General features: G+C 33.3%; 3 protein-coding genes across 3 annotated transcripts in view; 2 read left to right on the top strand and 1 right to left on the bottom strand.

The window, feature by feature from the left end:
• Positions 1–21,560, bottom strand: part of LOC143051550 (uncharacterized) — a 576,970-nt gene that overhangs the window by 135,003 nt on the left and 420,407 nt on the right. The gene's annotated exons all lie outside the window — the stretch shown is intronic.
• LOC143051961 (uncharacterized) overlaps positions 1–21,560 on the top strand; it is a 353,125-nt gene that overhangs the window by 71,412 nt on the left and 260,153 nt on the right. The gene's annotated exons all lie outside the window — the stretch shown is intronic.
• Positions 1–21,560, top strand: part of LOC143051962 (uncharacterized) — a 467,775-nt gene that overhangs the window by 420,722 nt on the left and 25,493 nt on the right. The window contains exons 8-11 of the mRNA XM_076224940.1: positions 3,244–3,324; positions 10,270–10,345; positions 18,448–18,690; positions 20,140–20,628. Coding sequence (XP_076081055.1) covers positions 3,244–3,324; positions 10,270–10,345; positions 18,448–18,690; positions 20,140–20,628 — 889 coding nt within the window. The remainder of the gene's footprint in view (positions 1–3,243; positions 3,325–10,269; positions 10,346–18,447; positions 18,691–20,139; positions 20,629–21,560) is intronic.

Genomic DNA, 21,560 nt, shown 5'->3' with positions numbered 1-21,560 from the left:
TTTATATTTGTTGTTGGTTTAGGTTTACTGTTCTTTATGTCAAGTATAAATAAGACTATTCTGCATTGTATACTTTATATTTGTTGTTGGTTTAGGTTCACTGGTCTTTATGTCAAGTATAAATAAGACTATTCTGCATTGTATACTTTATATTTGTTGTTGGTTAAGGTTCACTGGTCTTTATGTCAAGTATAGATAAGACTATTCTGCATTGTATACTTTATATTTGTTGTTGGTTTAGGTTCACTGGTCTTTATGTCAAGTATAAATAAGACTATTCTGCATTGTTTACTTTATATTTGTTGTTGGTTAAGGTTCACTGGTCTTTATGTCAAGTATAAATAAGACTATTCTGCATTGTATACTTTATATTTGTTGTTGGTTAAGGTTCACTGGTCTTTATGTCAAGTATAAATCACTACAAAAGTCAAAAAGTCTGAAAAGACCAGTTTTTGTCTGAATTTGCATGAATTTTTACTCGACATTCTTGATTTGTCTTAATAATTTAAAAAAAAGCTTGACATTGTATGAATTTGTCTCATAAGGTTCTTGATTTTTCTTGACAAGTGTCTTGACAGTATGAACATTGTCTTAAAATTTCTCGACACTTCCTGTATCATCTGATAAGAGTCTGGATTAGTCTCGACCAATTCTTGACTGTCTTAAATTTGTCTCGATCTGTCTTGACATATTCTTGACATTCTTAATAATGTCTCGATCTGTCTTGACACATTCTTGACATTCTTAATAATATCTGAATATGTCTTGACATATTCTTGACATTCTAAATAATGTCTGAATATGTCTCGACACATTCTTGACAGTCTTAAATATGTCTTGACACTATCTCAACATTATAAATTTCGCCTAAAAATGTGAACAGACTTATTCTGCACTGTTTGTGACATTCTTTTGCTGTTATATACTTATTATGGCTAAACTAAACTTTGAAGAATCAAGGATTAATTGTGTGTAGTAAGATACCCTTTTGGTGCAACTTAGTTGAAAAACCCTGAATAATCCCCCATGTACATTTTGATTAATTTTTATTAAACGTTTAATTTATTGTTTTCACTTGGAATATAAGTTGAATTTGCTGACAAACAGCATTTAGATTTTTGCCATTCGCAAAACTTCCAGTCAAATTTGCTTTACTAAAATAGGTGTCTATAAGGCAGTTTTAAAATGTGACCATGCGTCTCGGTTGGACCCCAAAATTCATCTTTTGGGTTTGTGTGGCTGAAATAAGAGGGGGGGGGAGAGATTTCGTGAAGGTCAAAGACTTAGTTCCCGTCTTGATTCAAAAACCTTGTTCATTTTTTAGGACAACCAAAAAAACATTTTTTATATTTTAATTTGAGTGTTGAATTTTATAAATATTTTTGATAACTGACCTTCCGAAAAAGAAAAAAATGTTAAGATCTATATTATGCATGTCTGTTTGGGATCCATTTCATAAGACCAATGATTTCTATAGAAAATGGACCCATTATAAATATATTTTTTATTATTCCTGGGGTAGATAATACTTTTCTTTTAATCTTCGGGAAATATTCAATTTTCAATTCATTTTTTTTCATCAAAATGATGATTATGAACAAACTTTTTAAATTGTAGTGGCATGGTCGGTCAATTGATAATTTGTATGGCTTATTACAGGTAAAGCAGTAATTTCTATTTGACAGTTGCGTGTATTCTGGGGGTGTGGAATATCTTAATTGTATGGGGAACATCCTGTCCATGTGTAATACTTAAAATATATTCCAACAGATGACATTACACAATTTTTCCTCTGTTAAATGAATGATTTGTATATCATCATAATTTGCTATTAATATATAAACCACATTTTGGTACAATAATTTTTTACCATATAAACATTTAATATTATGAATGTAGAATGAAATATGTCTACAGTATGATTGGTTTTAATCATTTAATTTATAAAATTTAGGAATCAAAATTTGTAATTATTTAAAAACTCAATTTTAAATTTGTTTTATATCAACACATCCAAATTTAAATTATTTTAAACATTAGATTTAAACTCAGAACTGTCAAGTAAATTTAAGACACGATTCAAAATGTTCAGAATATGTCAAGACCTACTGAGAAAAAATAAGAATGTCGAGAACATGTTGAGAAATTTCAAGACAGTATTTAAATGTCAAGAATTTGTCAAGAAATTTTAAGACCATATTCAGAATGTCAAGAATATGTCAAGTAATTTTCATACAAACTTGATATAAATTAGAATTTGTCAAGAAAAATTAAGACACAAGTCATACTTTTGGAGAATGTCTAGTAAAAGTTCATGCAAATCAAGACAAAAACTGGTCTTTTCAGACTTTTAGACTTTTGTAGTGAATAAGACTATTCTGCATTGTATACTTTATATTTGTTGTTGGTTTAGGTTCCCTGGTCTTTATGTCAAGTATAAATAAGACTATTCTGCATTGTATACTTTATATTTGTTGTTGGTTTAGGTTCACTGGTCTTTATGTCAAGTATAAATAAGACTATTCTGCATTGTATACTTTATATTTGTTGTTGGTTAAGGTTTACTGGTCTTTATGTCAAGTATAAATAAGACAATTCTGCATTGTATACTTTATATTTGTTGTTGGTTAAGGTTCACTGGTCTTTATGTCAAGTATAAATAAGACTATTCTGCATTGTATACTTTATATTTGTTGTTGGTTTAGGTTCCCTGGTCTTTATGTCAAGTATAAATAAGACTATTCTGCATTGTATACTTTATATTTGTTGTTGGTTTAGGTTCACTGGTCTTTATGTCAAGTATAAATAAGACTATTCTGCATTGTATACTTTATATTTGTTGTTGGTTAAGGTTCATTGTATAGATAAAATTGGTCCTATTACTTTATTATTTATTGCATTATACATGTTATATAGGTAACATTAATGCAACAACTACCTATTATTTATCGTTTTACATTGTACATGTTGTATAGGTAAAATTTATTCAACAGTTACCTCTTATTTATTGCATTATACATGTTATAAAGGTAACATTAGTGCAATAATTTACCTATTATTTATCGTTTTGAACTATATAAGTAACATTAATGCAACAACTACCTATTATTTATCGTTTTACATTGTACATGTTGTATAGGTAAAATTTATTCAACAGTTACCTATTACTTAATGTTTTAAAGTTTTTGAAATAAAAAATATATATGTGTATAATTAATGAAAGATTATTTGATTGTATTTCAGGGTAAGACTCCTTATGATCTGGTAGAAATAGAAAGCTATTGTTCTGAAGAGAAGAAGAAAGAAGTGATGGACTTCCTTAAGGTAAATAGTATTGTCTTACTTTGAAAGATATTTACAGATTATGAGAGACAAAACAGACTTGGTACAAAGAAATTACAATTAAACAGTTGCCTGTAGTTTTCAATGTCATTGTAGTAATTTTTGTCAGTTAACAATGTAAGTTGACAATTCCAAGCGTGTTGCCTAATATACATGTTGGCATATGTGGAAGACAAATGTTTATAATCTGTGTTCTCATCTGTTGGATGCCATAGGGCCAAGTGAGCTATGGGCCAGGTGAGCTTTTCCCATCACTTGGCGTCCGGCGTCCGGCGTCGTCCAACGTCGTAAACTTTTACAAAAATCTTCTCCTCTGAAATTAATTGGCTAAATTTCACCAAACTTGGCCACAATCATTATTGGGGTATCTAGTTTAAAAATTGTGTCCGGTGACCCGCCAAACCAACCAAGATGGCCGCCATGGCTAAAAATAGAACATAGGGGCAAAATGCAGTTTTTGGCTTATAACTCAAAAACCAAAGCATTTAGAGCAAATCTGACGTCGGTAAAATTGTTTATCAGGTTAAGATCTATCTGCCCTGAAATTTTCAGATGAATCGGACAACCCGTTGTTGGGTTGTGTCCCCTAAATTGGTCAATTTATGGAAATTTTAGTATTTTTGGTTGTTATCTTGAATATTATTATAGATAGAGATAAACTGTAAACAGCAATAATGTTCAGCAGAGTAAGATTTACAAATAAGTCAAATGACCGAAATGATCAGTTGACCCCTTTAGGAGTTATTGCCCTTTATAGTATATAATTAATCATTTTTCGTAAATCTTAGTAATCTTTTACAAAAATCTTCTCCTCTGAAATGAATGGGCTAAATTTCACCAAACTTGGCCACAATCATCATTGGGGTATTTAGTTTAAAAATAGTGTCCAGTGACCCACCAAACCAACCAAGATGGCCGTCATGGCTAAAAATAGAACATAGGGGCAAAATGCAGTTTTTGGCTTATAACTCAAAAACCAAAGAATTTAGAGCAAATCTGACGTCGGTAAAATTGTTTATCAGGTTAAGATCTATCTGCCCTGAAATTTTCAGATGAATCGGACAACCCGTTGTTGGGTTGCGTCCCCTAAATTGGTCAATTTAAGGGAATTTTACTATTTTTGGTTGTTATCTTGAATATTATTATAGATAGAGATAAACTGTAAACAGCAATAATGTTCAGCAGAGTAAGATTTACAAATAAGTCAACATGACCAAAATGGTCAGTTGACCCGTTTAGGAGTTATTGCCCTTTATAGTCAATTTTTAACCATTTTTCGTAAATTTTAGTATTCTTTTAAAAAATCTTCTCCTCTGAAACTAATCATCATTTGGGTATCTTGTTTTAAAAATGTGTGGCATGACCCTGCCAAACCAAGATGGCCGCCATGGCTTAAAATAGAACATAGGGGTAAAATGTAGATTTTGGCTTATTACTCTAAAACCAAAGCATTTAGAGCAAATCTGACATGGGGTAAAATAATCTATTAGGTCAAGATCTATCTGCCCTGAAATTTTCAGACAAAACAGACAACCTGTTGTTGGGTTGCTGCCCCAGAATTAGTAATTTTAAGGACATTTTGCAGTTTTTGGTTATTATCTTGAATATTATAATAGCTAGAGATAAACTGTAAACAGCATTAATGTTCAGCAAAGTAAGATTGACAAATAAGTCAACATGACCAAAATTTCAGTTTACCCCTTAAGGAGTTATTGCCCTTTATAGTCATTTTTGTCGAGCCTGCAACTTTTGTTGCAGAAAGCTCGACATAGGGATAGTGATCCGGCGGCGGCGGCGGCTACGGCGGCAGTGTTAGCTCACTTCTTAAAAGCTATATATTTTAGAAGGTGGAAGACATGGATGCTTCATATTTTGTTTATAGATGCCTCATGTTACGAATTTTCCGTCAGTCACATGTCCATTGTCCATGACCTCATTTTCATGGTTCAGTGACCACTTGAAAAAAAAGTTCAGATTTTTTGTAATGTTAAATTCTCTCTTACTGTTAGTAATAGGATAACTATATTTTGTATGTGCGTACCTTGCAAGGTCCTCATGCCCATCAGACAGTTTTCACTTGACCTCGACCTCATTTCATGGATCAGTGAACCAGGTTAAGTTTTGGTGGTCAAGTCCATATCTCAGATACTATAAGCAATAGGTCTAGTATATTCTGTGTATGGAAGGACTGTAAGGTGTACATGTACAACTGGCAGGTGTCATCTGACCTTGACCTCATTTTCATGGTTCAGTGGTTGTAGTTAAGTTTTTGTGTTTTGGTCTGTTTTTCTCATACTTTATGCAATAGGTTTACTATATTTGTTGTATGGAATGATTGTAAGGTGTACATGTCTAGCGGGCAGATGTCATCTGACCTTGACCTCCTTTTCATGGTTCAGTGGTCAAAGTTAAGTTTTTGAGTTTTGGTCTTTTTATTTAATTCATGTACTATATGTCATAGGTGAACTTTTGGTCTTTTTATCTAATGCTATATGCCATAGGTCAACTATATTTGATGTATGGAAATATTTTATGATCTATATGTCAGTCGTGCAGGTTTTATTTGACCTTGACCTGGTTTTCATGGTTTATTGCTCAGTGTTAAGTTTTTGTGTTTTTCTTATTTTCTTAAACTATAAGCAATAGGTCAACTATATTTGTTGTATGGAAGCATTGTTAGCTGTATATGTCTGCCTGGCATATGGTTCAACTGACCCTGACCTCAATTTCATGGTTCATATTAAGTTTATGTGACAGTCGTAATAAAGCTTTATATTTAGGAGTATCAACATAATATCAATGATTAGTAAAGAAGGCGAGACATTTCAGTGTGTGCACTCTTGTTTAACAATTTTCATAAATATTTGTAAATTTTTAGAATACATTTTCCACTGTAATTACGGGGCAAAGTTCATTATAGATAGAGATAATTGTAGCAAGAAGAATGTCCAGTAAAGTTAGATCTACAAACACATCATGATCACCAAAACACAATTTTGTCATGAATTTATCTGTGTCCATTGTGTAATATGCACATAGACCAAGGTGAGCGACACTGGCTCTTGAGAGCCTCTAGTTTTATAAGCAAGTCAAAATTTTGACGGGACATATTATGGGTATACAAATGTCCAGTGTCCATCCGTCTGTCCGGCGTAAACATGTCGCACCATAACTTGAGAACACCTTATTTAAATTTCATGAAACTTAATATAGTTGTTTCTTATGATGGTCAAATGAAAATAAGATTTAAACTTTATGAGTTACGGCACTTTGTAACTAAAACAGTGGTATGATTCTTTTTCACATGTCGCACCATATCTCAAAAACGATTCTTAATTATTGCTTAAAACTTTACACACCTCTTTGTTATATTAATCTAAAGATCTGTATACTTTTTGGAGTTATTGAGTATTTTGTAAAAAGGATCTGTTTTAAATAGACAATTTTCATATTACTGACTCTTGACTCCGGATATATGTTCCATTTTTGTCTCGCCTGTGACGAAAGTCGTAGAGTGAGACATGGGTATTACTATCCTGTGGCGGCGTAAACTATTTGTATAAAACTTTATATTTCAGAAGGTAGAAGACTTGGATGCTTCATACTTTGTATGCAGATACCTTATGTTAGGAAGTTTCCGTCTGTTATATGTCCATTGTCCTTGACCTCATTTTCATGGTTCAGCGACTGCTTGAAAAAAAATTGGATTTTTTGTTATGTGAATTTCTCACTTATGAGTAAAAGGATAACTATATTTGGTATATGGGTTCCTTACAACGTCTACATGTCCGTCAGATAGGGTTCACCTGACCTCTACCTCATTTCATGGATCACTGTGATCAAGGTTAAAGTTATGTGATTAGGTCCATTTCTCGGATACTATAAGCAGTAGGTCAGCTATGTATGGTGTATAGAATGATTGTAAGGGGTACACATCAGTCTGGCAGGTTTCATCTGACCTTGACCTCATTTTCACGGTTCATTGGTCAATGTTAAGTTTTTGTGTTTGGTCTGTTTTTATAATACTATAAGCAATAGGTCAACAATATTTGGTGTATGGATTAATGATTGTAAGGTGTACATGTCTGACTGGCAGGTGTCATTTGTCCTTGACCTCATTTTCATGGTTCATTGGTCAATGTTAAATTTTAGTGTTTTGGTCTGTTTTTCTAATACTATAAGCAATAGGTCAACTATGTTTGGTGTATGGAATAATTGTAAGGTGTATATGTCTGTCTGGCAGGGTTCATCTGACCTTGACCTCATTTTCATGGTTCGTTGGTCAGTGTTTAGTTTTCCATGTTTAAGTCTGCTGCTTAGATACTATAAGCAATAAGGTCAACTTTATTTGGTGCATGGAACGATTGTAAGGTGTACATGTCTGTTTGACTTGGTTTATATAACCTTGACCTCATTTTCATGGATCATTAATAATTTAAAGTTTATGTGATACTTGTAGTGAAACTTTATCTTTAGGACTATAAACATAAAACCAATCATGGTTAGTAAAGCAGGCGAGACATTTCAGCGGGTGCACTCTTGTCAGAATTATTCCATTTTACTTTTCTAAAAAACATATATACTTATATTGGGTGAATGCCCCCAGACTAGTCAAGTTAGTCGGGGTCAAGAGACCCTTTGTCTATAATTTTGAAAACCATTATAAAGAGAAAATCTGACAAGAGCTAAAATGTTCAGGATGTTGAGCTCTGCCAATTGTCTATACTTGTCAAAACCGTCAGATGACTTCTTGTAGGATTTATTGCCCTCAAATGACAAATTTTACCATTTTTTTTATTTTTGCCTACTATCTTGAAAACTTTAATAGATACAACGGTGAAGATGATGAACAAGACAAGTTCTACAGATAGGTCAACATGGTCAAAATTGTCTATAGACTCCTTATTAGAGTTATTGCCCTTCGCTGACCAATCTTTCCGTTTTTATGCCCCACCTACGATAGTAGAGGGGCATTATGTTTTCTGGTCTGTGGCTCCGTTCGTCTGTTAGTCTGTGCGTCCGTTCGTCTGTGCGTCCGTTCAGGTTAAAGTTTTTGGTCAAGGTAGTTTTTGATGAAGCTGAAGTCCACTCAACTTGAAACTTAGTACACTTGTTGCTTATGATATGATCTTTCTAATTTTAAAGCCAAATAAGACTTTTGACCCCAATTTCACGGTCCATTGAACATAGAAAATGAAAGGGGGAGTTTCAGGTTGAAGTTTTTTGGTCAAGGTAGTTTTTGATGAAGCTGAAGTCCAATCAACTTGAAACTTAGTACACTTGTTGCTTATGATATGATCTTTCTTTTTTAAGGCCAAATTAGACTTTGACCCCAATTTCAAGGTAAACTGAACATAGAAAATGAATGGGGGAGTTTCAGGTTAAGGTTTTTTGTCAACGTAGTTTTTGATGAAGCTGTTGTCCAATCAACTTGACACTTAGTACATATGTTCCCTATAGTATAATCTTTCTAATTTTAATGCCAAATTAGATTATTACCCAATTTTTACAGTCCATGGAACATAATGATATTGCAAGTGGGGCATCCGTGTACTTTGGACACATTCTTGTTTGCCTTCTATCTTAAAAATATATTAGACAGATAGAAAATTAGCTAGACAAAAACAATCAGCAAAACAAAATCTACAATGAAGACAATATGGAGGAAATGATCAGACGACTCCTTTTTGGAGTTTTTGCCCTTAAAAGACGATTTTCACCTTTTTTTTTTGCGTTTTGTCATAAATGATATCTTTGCTTGCCATGTGCATGCTCAAGCCCAGTTCAAATTTTAGCTTTGATTGAGTTTTTTTAGGGTATTGTGACAGTGTGATCCCTTTAACATTTGCCCCTAATAATAACTATTAATTACCAAAATCTTGAATATTTGATCGTATAATAAAAAAATACTGTTTGTTTGGTTTTTTTTTTATGTTATGAATTATAGTTAAGTAAATACATGAAGAAAAATGTATAAAAACATGTGCTTCCCTTAATTTTGCCTCAAACTCTGTGTACATTTACAATACAATTTCCTGTCTTCTTGTACTTTACACATGTACACAGAGATAAATTGAAAACAGATGGGGCACATAACATTTATATCACTAGCTCATATTTCTAATTGCTCAACTTTTGCTCAACTTTTGCTCAACTACATGAAAAGTTAAATCAAAGATTAATTGCTCAACTTTTCTTCAACTACAAAAAAAATCAAAGTCTGAATGCTCAACTTTTGCTCAACTATATGAAAACCAAAGATCAATTGCTCAACTTAATGGCCAGGTTCAGTTGAGGGCCAGTTGAGCAACATCTATCAAACATACATTGCTTGGCAAGGTTTGAGTTGAGCTATAAAATTGAGAATGGAAATGGAGAATGTGTCAAAGAGACAGCAACCCAACCATAGAGCAGACAACAGCAGAAGGTCACCAACAGGTCTTCAATGCAACGAGAAATTCTCGCACCCGGAGGCGTCCTTCAGCTGGCCCCTAAACAAATATATACTAGTTCAGTGATAATGAACACCATACTAAACCCCAAATTGTACACAAGAAACTAAAAGTTAAAATAATACAAGACTAACAAAGGCCAGAGGCTCCTGACTTGGGACAGGCGCAAAAATGCGGCAGGGTTAAACATGTTTGTGAGATCTCAACTTTCCCCCTATACCTCTAGCCAATGCAGAAAGGTAAACGCATAACAATACTCATTAAAATTCAGTTCAAGAGAAGTTCGAGTCTGATGTCAGAAGATGTAACCAAAGAAAGCTGCTCAACACCTAGCCCTTAACTATTTTGCTTAAAACAGCTAGCCCTCAAATGTCCTCCACATAGCCCTCAACTTTTTTTTTCTGTAGGGGTATTAAACTATTTGACAAGTTTTCACATGGGACATGATAGTCTATAGCATATTTTTCTTTTGTAGACTGTCATGTCAAAGACATCCCCAGAAGTAACTCCTGACACCCATTTACAGGAACCTGCAGCACCAGTAGTTGAAGGTAATCATCCAATGTTAATTATTCAGATACCGGCTAAAGTGATTTATAATTACTTGTTTCTAATATACGGATATTTGTTGTCCCAAGTACATCCATACTTTTCTGAGAGTATTGCCACAGTGGGATATAGCTGATCTGCCTAAGACAAGTAAATGGATGTTTTATGTTCTGCCTACAATAGTAGAGGGTCATGATGTTTTCTGGTTTGTGCGTCTGTCCCAGTATCAAGTTAATGTTTTGAAATAAAAATATAGTTTGTGATCACATCAACTTGAAACTTAGTTAATATATATGTTAGACTCAGATCGACGTCCGGCCTCTAATCGACGTCCGTTCCTCAAATCGACGTCCGTTTCTCAAATCGACGTCCAAATCTGACGTCACATTCTCAAATCGACGTCCAATATTTTTATACTCTAATCGAACGTAATGTATTGCCCAAAACGACGTCCGATTGATGTTGATTGTGGTCGTCTTTAATCCATGTTCAATATCAATAAATGATAAATTAATGGGCTTGATTTACACTTATACATATACATGTTTTTCAGGCGTGGATCCAGAGGGGGGTTCCGGGGGTTAGAACCCCGCCCCCCCTTTTTTTTGGCCGATCAATGCATTTGAATGGGAGCATATAGCTGGAACCCCCCCTTGACTCTGGGTTGGGAACCCCCCCCCCCCCTCCCCCTTTTTAAAATGGCTGGATCCGCCCCTGTTTTTGTAGGGTTCTTATGACAACTATATTTTCAAACATTATACATACTATTCATATACATTTCTTCAACCAGAAAACATGCATATAAATGTTTATCTTGATAAAAAGTTAATCTATTGATCCACATAATAGTATGTCATTCCTATTCATAATAATAAATTACATGCATGTAAATGTATGGCAATAAGTAAGCAACCAAACAACAAACGAAATCTAGGAGCTATATTCAGTCTTCAACAATAGACAAAATAAAGAAGCACGTTACCAATTGTTTTGAGAATATTATAATTCGGACTCTATGTTTTTTTTCCAACAAATTTCTTGAGTTTTACACCTGAGTGAAACGTAAACGCAAGAAATTGGCATTATGTTTTATGTTGTGCTGTTACACCACTGTTTTAGGTTAAATGCGGTGCTCACTCACATGTTTAACCCCGACATATTCTGTATGGACCTGCAGTGCATTGGTTTTCGATGGTTTATGTCTGTCATATTTGTTTTTCATTATTTCTGAACAGATATATCATGTTAAGGAGGGGTATTTTTTTCGCAAATAACCCTCCTTAACATGATATATCTGTTTAATTACACCGAATGTTAACGCAATGATGATCGTGACGTTACAAGCGTCCAGTCGGATTGAGTATTTTTTGGCAAATACCACGGCAGTGAGGGTAAAACTGGCAATATATCCTTTTCCATATACCCCGGCGCCGTTAAAAAATGAGCGATATTTATAGGATAAAAGTAAATTGGTGAAAATTACACTGGCTATCAACCAATCAAAATCCAGCATTCTTAGATAAGGTGTAATTATTTTATAAAGAAGACCGTTAATTTTCTTATTTTAATTGTTTACATTATTTCTGTCGTGGCCTTTTCTAGCCTTTGTGGTATGGGTTTTTATCATGGTTGAAATCCGTATAAGTTATAATTCCTCACATCCATTTTATTTGAACTCTGTGTATAGTTGTCTCTCTGAAAATCATACCAATCTCTAAAATTTAAAAATTAATATCACAACATAATATGTTTAAAGGTTTAAATGTTTCAGCTACTATCGGTTCACTTCAGTTTTGTATTCTGTGTCAAAAACAGACGTTGATTAGAGAAGCTCAAAATCGGACGTCGATTAGAGAATGCCAAAAAATGGACGTCGATTAGATAGGCATAAAATTGGCCGTCGATTTGGAAGGATATTTTATTGTGACGTCAGATTTGGACGTCGATTTGAGGAACGGACGTCGATTAGAGACCGGACGTCGATCTGAGTCTTACATATATAACTCAAGCAATTGAATATTTGATTAAAATTGAGAATGGAAACGGGGAATGCGTCAAAGAGACTTCAACCAGATCAAAAAGCATTAAACAGCCCAAGACCACCCATTCGTCTCGAACACAGCGAGAAAATCCCACACCCACAGGCTGCTTCAGCTGACCCCTAAACTTTAATGTATACAAGTTCAGTGGAAATCGATGTCTCACTAAAATAAACTATCAGTATTCACAAAGTGTGGAATAATAAAATAAATTAAGTAAAAAGGCAGGATATCACACAATTATGTATTGAAGGGTTTCTTTGCAAGTACAAACTGATGGTTGCCACTAGTGGATCAATAATTGTTCTCATGGACGTTTGGTGAGATTTGTGCTCTATCTGCAATGTTATGTTTAATTTTTTTAATGGATTTGTGTTTGTCTTTATGTTAATTCTAATGCAAATAAGGGGAAGTTGAATTGCTGAAAACCAGCCATCGGCTTAACTGGATTATACAGAATAAGTAGTTTTTTGGCATATTAATACATTGACACATAGACGGAGAGACACATTGATCAGTTGACCCATTAAAAAATCGACATATTAATCAATTGACATATAAAAACATTGACAGATCAACATCTCAAAATTGAGGAATCAAAAGAGTATCAAATTCAAACATTGACACATAGACATATGGACACATTGACACATAGACATATGGAAATATTGACACATAGACATATGGACACATTGACACATAGACATATGGACACATTTACACATAGACATATGGACACATTGACCAGTTGACAAATTAACAAATTGACATATTAATACACTGACAGTTCTAAAGCTTTTTACACATAGACATATGGACACATTGACCAGTTGACAAATTAACAAATTGACATATTAATACACTGACAGTTCTAAAGCTTTTTACACATAGACATATGGACACATTGACCAGTTGACAAATTAACAAATTGACATATTAATACACTGACAGTTCTAAAGCTTTTTACACATCAACACCTTGAGAGATCAACACTTAAACAGACTCATATACATCGACACATTGACATATTCACTCGTAGACAGATCAACAAAATAACAGACTCATATATACATCGACACATTGACATATTCACACGTAGACAGATCAACACAATGACAGACTCATATATACATCGACACATTGCTATATTGACACGTTGATCAACACATTGATATATCAACAAACTGACAGATCAACACAAAACAGACTCATCTTTTGACACATTTGCATATTAATACACTGACAAGTCAACACATAAACAGATTCATACATCAACACATTGCCATATCGATACACTGACAGATTAGAAAAAAAAAAGACTCATACTTCGACTCATTGACATATTGAAACACTGACAAATCAACACATTAACGGACTGATACATCAACATTTGATATATCAACACATTGACAGATCAACACATTAAAATATGCATTTATCAACACATTGACATATTGACACACTGACATTTCAACACATAAACAGAATCGCACATCGACACATAGACATATTGACAAACTGACAGAACAACACATTAAAACAGGCTACTACGTCAACATTGGACATATTGACACACTGACAGATTTAACACATTAACACATTTATATATCAACACATTGACATATTGATACACTGACATATCAAATATTAACAGACTCATACATCAGCACATAGATATATTGACACACTGACTGATTTAGCACATTAACAGATTCATATCAACACATTGACATATCGATACATTTACAGATCAACATATAACATGTATAAACAGATTTCTGCATCAACACATTGACATATTGACACACTTACAGATCAACATATCACTTGACTCAAACGTCAACACAATGACATATTAAAACACTGACAGATCAACACTTTAACACACATACATCATCACGATGATAGATCAAAACATAAACAGACACATTGACATATTCACACACTGACAGATCATTATATTACCAGACTCAAACTTGAACAAATTGACATATCGACACACTGACATATCAACACTTTAACACACATATATATCATCACGCTGATAGATCAACACATTGACAGGCTCATACATCAACACATTAACATATTGACACACTTTCATATCAATATATAACAAGACTCATACATCAACACATTGACATACTGACACACTTACATATCAACATATAATCAGACTCATACATCAACACATTGACATATTGACACACTTACATATCAACATATAACCAGACTCATACATCAACACATTGACATATTGACACACTTACATATCAACATATAACCAGACTCAAACATCAACACATTGACATCTTGACACACTTACATATCAACATATAACCAGACTCATACATCAACACATTGACATATTGACATACTAACATATCAACATATAACAAGACTCAAACATCAACACATTGACATATTGACACACTTACATATCAACATATAATCAGACTCATACATCAACACATCGACATATTGACACACTGACATTTCAACATATAACCAGATTCATACATCAACACATTGACATATTGACACACTTACATATCAACATATAACCAGACTCAAACATCAACACATTGACATATTGACACACTTTCATATCAGCATATTACTAGATTCATACATCAACACATTGACATATTGACACACTTACATATCAACATATAACCAGACTCAAACATCAACACATTGACATATTGACACACTTTCATATCAGCATATTACTAGATTCATACATCAACACATTGACATATTGACACACTTACATATCAACATATAACCAGATTCATACATCAACACATTGACATATTGACACACTTACATATCAACATATAACCAGACTCATACATCAACACATTGACACACTTACATATCAACACATTGACATATTGACACACTTACATATCAACATATAACCAGGCTCAGACATCAACACATTGACATATTGACACACTTACATATCAACATATAACCAGGCTCAAACATATTGACATACTAATATATCAACATATAACCAGACTCAAACATCAACACATTGACATATTGACATACTGACATATCAACATATAACCAGACTCATACATCAACACATTGACATATTGACACACTTACATATCAACATATAACCAGGCTCAAACATATTGACATACTAACATATCAACATATAACAAGACTCATACATCAACACATTGACATATTGACACACTTACATATCAACATATAACCAGACTCAAACATCAACACATCGACATATTGACACACTGACATTTCAACATATAACCAGATTCATACATCAACACATTGACATATTGACACACTTACATATCAACATATAACCAGACTCAAGCAAACACATTGACATATTGACACACTTACATATCAACATATAACCAGACTCAAACATCAACACATCGACATATTGACACACTGACATTTCAACATATAACCAGATTCATACATCAACACATTGACATATTGACACACTTACATATCAACATATAACCAGATTCATACATCAACACATTGACATATTGACACACTTACATATCAACATATAACCAGATTCAAACAAACACATTGACATATTGACACACTTACATATCAACATATAACCAGACTCATACATCAACACATTGACACACTTACATATCAACACATTGACATATTGACACACTTACATATCAACATATAACCAGACTCATACATCAACACATTGACATATTGACATACTAACATATTAACATATAACCAGATTCATACATCAACACATTGACATATTGACACACTGACATATCAACATATAACCAGATTCATACATCAACACATTGACATATTGACACACTTACATATCAACATATAACCAGACTCAAACATAAACACATTGACATATTAAAACACTGACATATCAACATATAACCAGACACATACATCAACACATTGACATATTGACACACTAACATATCAACATATTAACAGACTCAAACATAAACACATTGACATATTGACACACTTACATATCAACATATAACCAGGCTCAAACATATTGACATACTAACATATCAACATATAAACAGACTTAAACATCAACACATCGACATATTGACACACTTACATATCAACATATAACCAGATTCATACATCAACACATTGACATATTGACACACTAACATATCAACATATCACCAGACTCATACATCAACACATTGACATATTGACACACTTACATATCAACATATAACCAGACTCAAACATCAACACATCGACATATTGACGCACTGACATTTCAACATATAACCAGATTCATACATCAACGCATTGACATATTGACACACTGAGAGATCAACATATAACTAGACTCAAGCATATTGACATACTAACATATCAACATATAATCAGATTCATACATCAACACATTGGCATATTGACACACTAACATATCAACATATAAACAGACTCAAACATCAACACATCGACATATTGACACACTGACATATCAACATATAACCAGACTCATACATCAACACATTGACATATTGACACACTTACATATCAACATATAACCAGACTCAAACATCAACACATCGACATATTGACACACTGACATATCAACATATTAACAGACCCAAACATAAACACATTGACATATTGACACACTGACAGATCAACACTTTAGCACACATACATCATCACGCTAATAGATCAACACGTTGACACACTGACATATCAACATATAACCAGACTTAAACATAAACACATTGACACTAACATATCATCATATTACCAGACTTAAACATGAACACATTGACACACTAACATATCAACATATAACCAGACTTAAACATAAACACATTGACACTAACATATCATCATATTACCAGACTTAAACATGAACACATTGACACACTAACACATTGACAGACTCAAACATCAACACATTGACATATTGACACACTGACATATCAACATCTTACCAGGCTCAAACATCAACACATTGACACACTGACAGATCAACACATTAACAGACTGAAACATTTGCATATCAACAGATTTACACACTGACAAATCAACACATTAACAGACTATAATATTCACACGTCGACATATTGACACATTGACAGGATCATACATCAATACATAGACATATAGACACTCTTGACATATTGAACCACAAACATATTGAACAACGCATACATTAACACATTAACATATTGACACTGACAAATCAACACATTAACAGTCTCTAACATCCACAAGTTGACATTACGACACATTAACAGACTCAAACAGCAACACATTGGCATATTGACACACTGACAGATGAACACTATAACAGATTAATAAATCTACACATGACATATCAACACATCAACATATCAACACATTTACATACTAAAACATCTACATATTAATACATCGACATACTGACAAATCAACCCATTAACAGATTCAAACATCAACGCATTAACACACTGATATATCACTACATTAACACTCATACATCGACACATAAACATATTGACACTGATATATTAACTAAAATTTCAGTCTCATACACTTCATACACCTTGACACCTTGGCTAACTAACAGATCAAAAAATTAACAGACTTGTACATCAACGTGTAGACATATCAACACACTTATAAATAAACGCATAAACAGATAAATTCATCTAAACAGAGATATCGACAAACTGACATTTTAACACATCATCATGCAGACTCATACATCGACACATAGACATATTGACACACTGAAATTTCAACACATTAAAATATTCATATATCAACACATTAACATATTAAAACACTAACAATTTAACACATTAACAGCCTTCTACATCATTACACCAACAATTCAATACATAAACAGGCTAATACATCAACACATATACATAAAGACATTCTGACATATTTAACACATTGCCATATAGAAAAGATGACATATCAACATATTAACCAACAAATGAGGAGAAATTATATATGAGTTTGTGTATGGATACATTTTTTTTTCACAACATAAACACATCAAAACTTTCCAATTTTTTTATTTTTTTTAGATTCCATCGGAAAAGGGCAACAGTCTGCCATGTTAAGTCGTTTATTAGGGAAGGGCAGCTATGAATCATTTGATATGAGATGCATGGTAACCGGTCAATTTTCTGTTGGGAAAACGACTCTTGTGAAGCTGTTAGCTGGGGATGTCCTACCAGAAGGGCGACATCCAACTGATGGGATTTCCCTGGTAGAAGGTCGCTGTGGCCTCGACATTCAGTCAAAAGAGTGGATTCTTGTTGATCCAGGTGAGAAAGAGCACAAGTAGAATATCTGACCACATTAAAAATAAACTCTATTGCATGGACTGCGCTTTCAGCAGACATGTTATAGCACTGATTTAAATAGTTTCACATTGTAGCCATTTTTTGTGCCTTCTATTCACGCACCATATAAATTCAATATCAAATCTGATTTGTGTATGAAAATCTTAACATTTTACTAATCTTATTAGAAAGATGTTAAGGTTTTATATTTTGAAATTGAATTTAAATGTTAAAATTATTCAATGAATTAACATTATTTTCCATATTCAATAATGTCATCAATCAATCAGTTAAAATATGACTCTTTAAAATGTGTTAATAGCATTATGTGAATGTTAGGCCAGGGTTTTTTAATTTGTTGGTTTACGGATTTTACCCATGAAAAAGTCGGGTCGGTTGGTTGGGAAAAAAATTAAAAAAAATATCTTGCAAGACAGAAAAATATGCAAAATAAATATATATTTTGCCTTTCTAACAATATGTTTGTTATCCTATTTTGTCATCACTTCTTAGATTTTTAATTCGATGAAATCAGCTGTTATAAACATTGCATAACAATATTCTAATAATTTCCCGTAAACAACAGGGGGTGCACGGACATGAAACACAAATCATTCTCGTAGCTCTTAATCAATTCCAGAAAACTTGGTGAATTATGATCTTCAAGCACGAAAACTAATAAAGAAAAAAAAATGTAAAAACGTCGTACGAAAATAAGTTTCAACACATGTGTCAACAAACGTAATAGACTCGTCCACTGGAAAAACGAGAATATCAGGTTAATCTGTTGTCATGCATTCCCGTTTTTTATCGAAATGGACGATATTTTTTTATTATCTATGAAACAAGAAAATTCCAAATGATTATTTAATATTCAGTACTTTAACTTAATCTTCCACCTGTCCACATTTGGACAAGTCTATTTCTATCAGATGATGCATCTTATGGATTGATGACAAATAGGGAAAACGAACTTATTGTGTAATTGGTTTTAAACACAGGTTTCGTTTCGCAAAATTATTTGCGCAAACGACATTTCAAGGTCAGTTATAATTGATTTCATTATTTTTAGAAACATAAACTGGAAGTTTTGTTTTTTCACAACAGAAAGTGTTATCAATTTTGATAGCGATAAAGGCATTTCATTTCATGAAAAAAAAAAGAATATTTTAATTATTTTTTCAGGGATAATGCATTTGTTAGGGTCGACGGGAATAAAAAGCATGAAAAGTGAATTTTATTTTTATTCTGGAAATCGGCAAAATCGGGTCGGCGGATCCGTAAACCAACAAATTAAAAAATTCTGGCCTTACACCTGATAAGATTTCATTCTAATCTTAATTACTGATTTTTCTTACATTCTTCACTTCGTTTTGACAGCCTGCAGCTGATTTTGATTTGATTTGCCTGATGTATTAAATATAATTTCAGACTCTTTTAATGCCCTGGATGTTGTGTACAGTAAGGTTTTAATGACCTCTCTGGAAGAAGAGGAGGAGAGTGAACTAACCAAAAAGTTCATCAAAGCTTCAGATACAAGCCCAACTGGTTATGCCAAAGCTACACTTTCCTCTTTGCCCTCAGAACAGTCTGCAGCAGCACAATCTCTACCATCTACGACATCCTCCAATGTGCCTCACACGGTAAAACAGATGGAAAAGAAAATGAGAACAAGAATGACAAAAGAAGAAATAAGAAAGAAAATGGAAAAGTTCCTCAAAAGTGGAAAGTATAAGATGAAAGTTGGACGTCTTATCTTCTGGGATTTTGGTGGACAATATGTTTATCTAACAACACATCAGACCTTCATGACGTTCCGGGCATTGTTTCTTGTAGTATTTGATGGGAGCAAAGATTTGCATGAACAGGTCCCTGATGTGATGTGTTTTCCAGGGCAGCACATGACGCCAACGCCAGCAGGTAATATGCATGTTATTTACATTCCGATAATGCGAACAATCATTTCTATAACAGCAAGGTGATAATTCAAAAAAATAAAAAATTGTCTTTTCTTAATATTTAAGCAAACCAAAATGTTTACGTAACTTGTTTACATTGCCACTTTGAGCTTGTCACAAACTACCATATTAACCACAATATGTCCACATTTTGAAACATTGATATGAGGTTATACAATAATATTTATCAAAGATACCAGGTTTTATTTTTTTGTATTATGAAAAGTGTTTTGTATACACAAAAATGATCAGTTAAATTTGAATCAAATTGAGTGGCCAACTCTTTTAGGAAGTTAGAGCATGAGCAAACAACTGAAAATTTTCAAATCAGTCGGCAGAACAATAGAATGACATCATGATATATTGTGATAAAGCTCTTTCCTGAAAATTTCTTTAGATTTTGAATGAGTGAATTCTCACAAAAAGGAGCTGATGATTTTATCATAAGCATGAACAGAGTGTTGCACTTATTGACAGACAACATATCTTTATACCACCACAACAAATTTTTGCGGTCTTATATTGGTATGACGTTTGCTTCAATGTCATCATCCTAAGACACTTTGGTTTTCGCACATCAACTTTAGTTTAAGTAAATGGATCTCTATGAATTTTTACCATACAGTTCAATACCACAAAAGAAAGGTTGGGATGGATTTTGGGGGTTATGGAACCAACAGTTAAGGAATTAGGGGCCAAAAATAAGCATTAACTTGTGTGTTAGTGTATTGATCTCTCTGACCTTGTACCACAAGGTTCCATATCACAAAGGGAAGGCTGGGATTGATTCAGGGGGTAATTGCCTCAAAATTTTAGGAATAAGGGGCCAAAAAAGAAGCAAAAACAAGCATTTTTATAGTTGTACTCATTGTACTACAAGGTTCCACAAAGGGC

The sequence above is a fragment of the Mytilus galloprovincialis genome, chromosome 11 (genome assembly GCF_965363235.1).
Source record: "Mytilus galloprovincialis chromosome 11, xbMytGall1.hap1.1, whole genome shotgun sequence".
In the NCBI taxonomy this organism is placed as follows: domain Eukaryota; kingdom Metazoa; phylum Mollusca; class Bivalvia; order Mytilida; family Mytilidae; genus Mytilus; species Mytilus galloprovincialis.
This window is presented reverse-complemented; position numbering and strand designations above follow the sequence as displayed.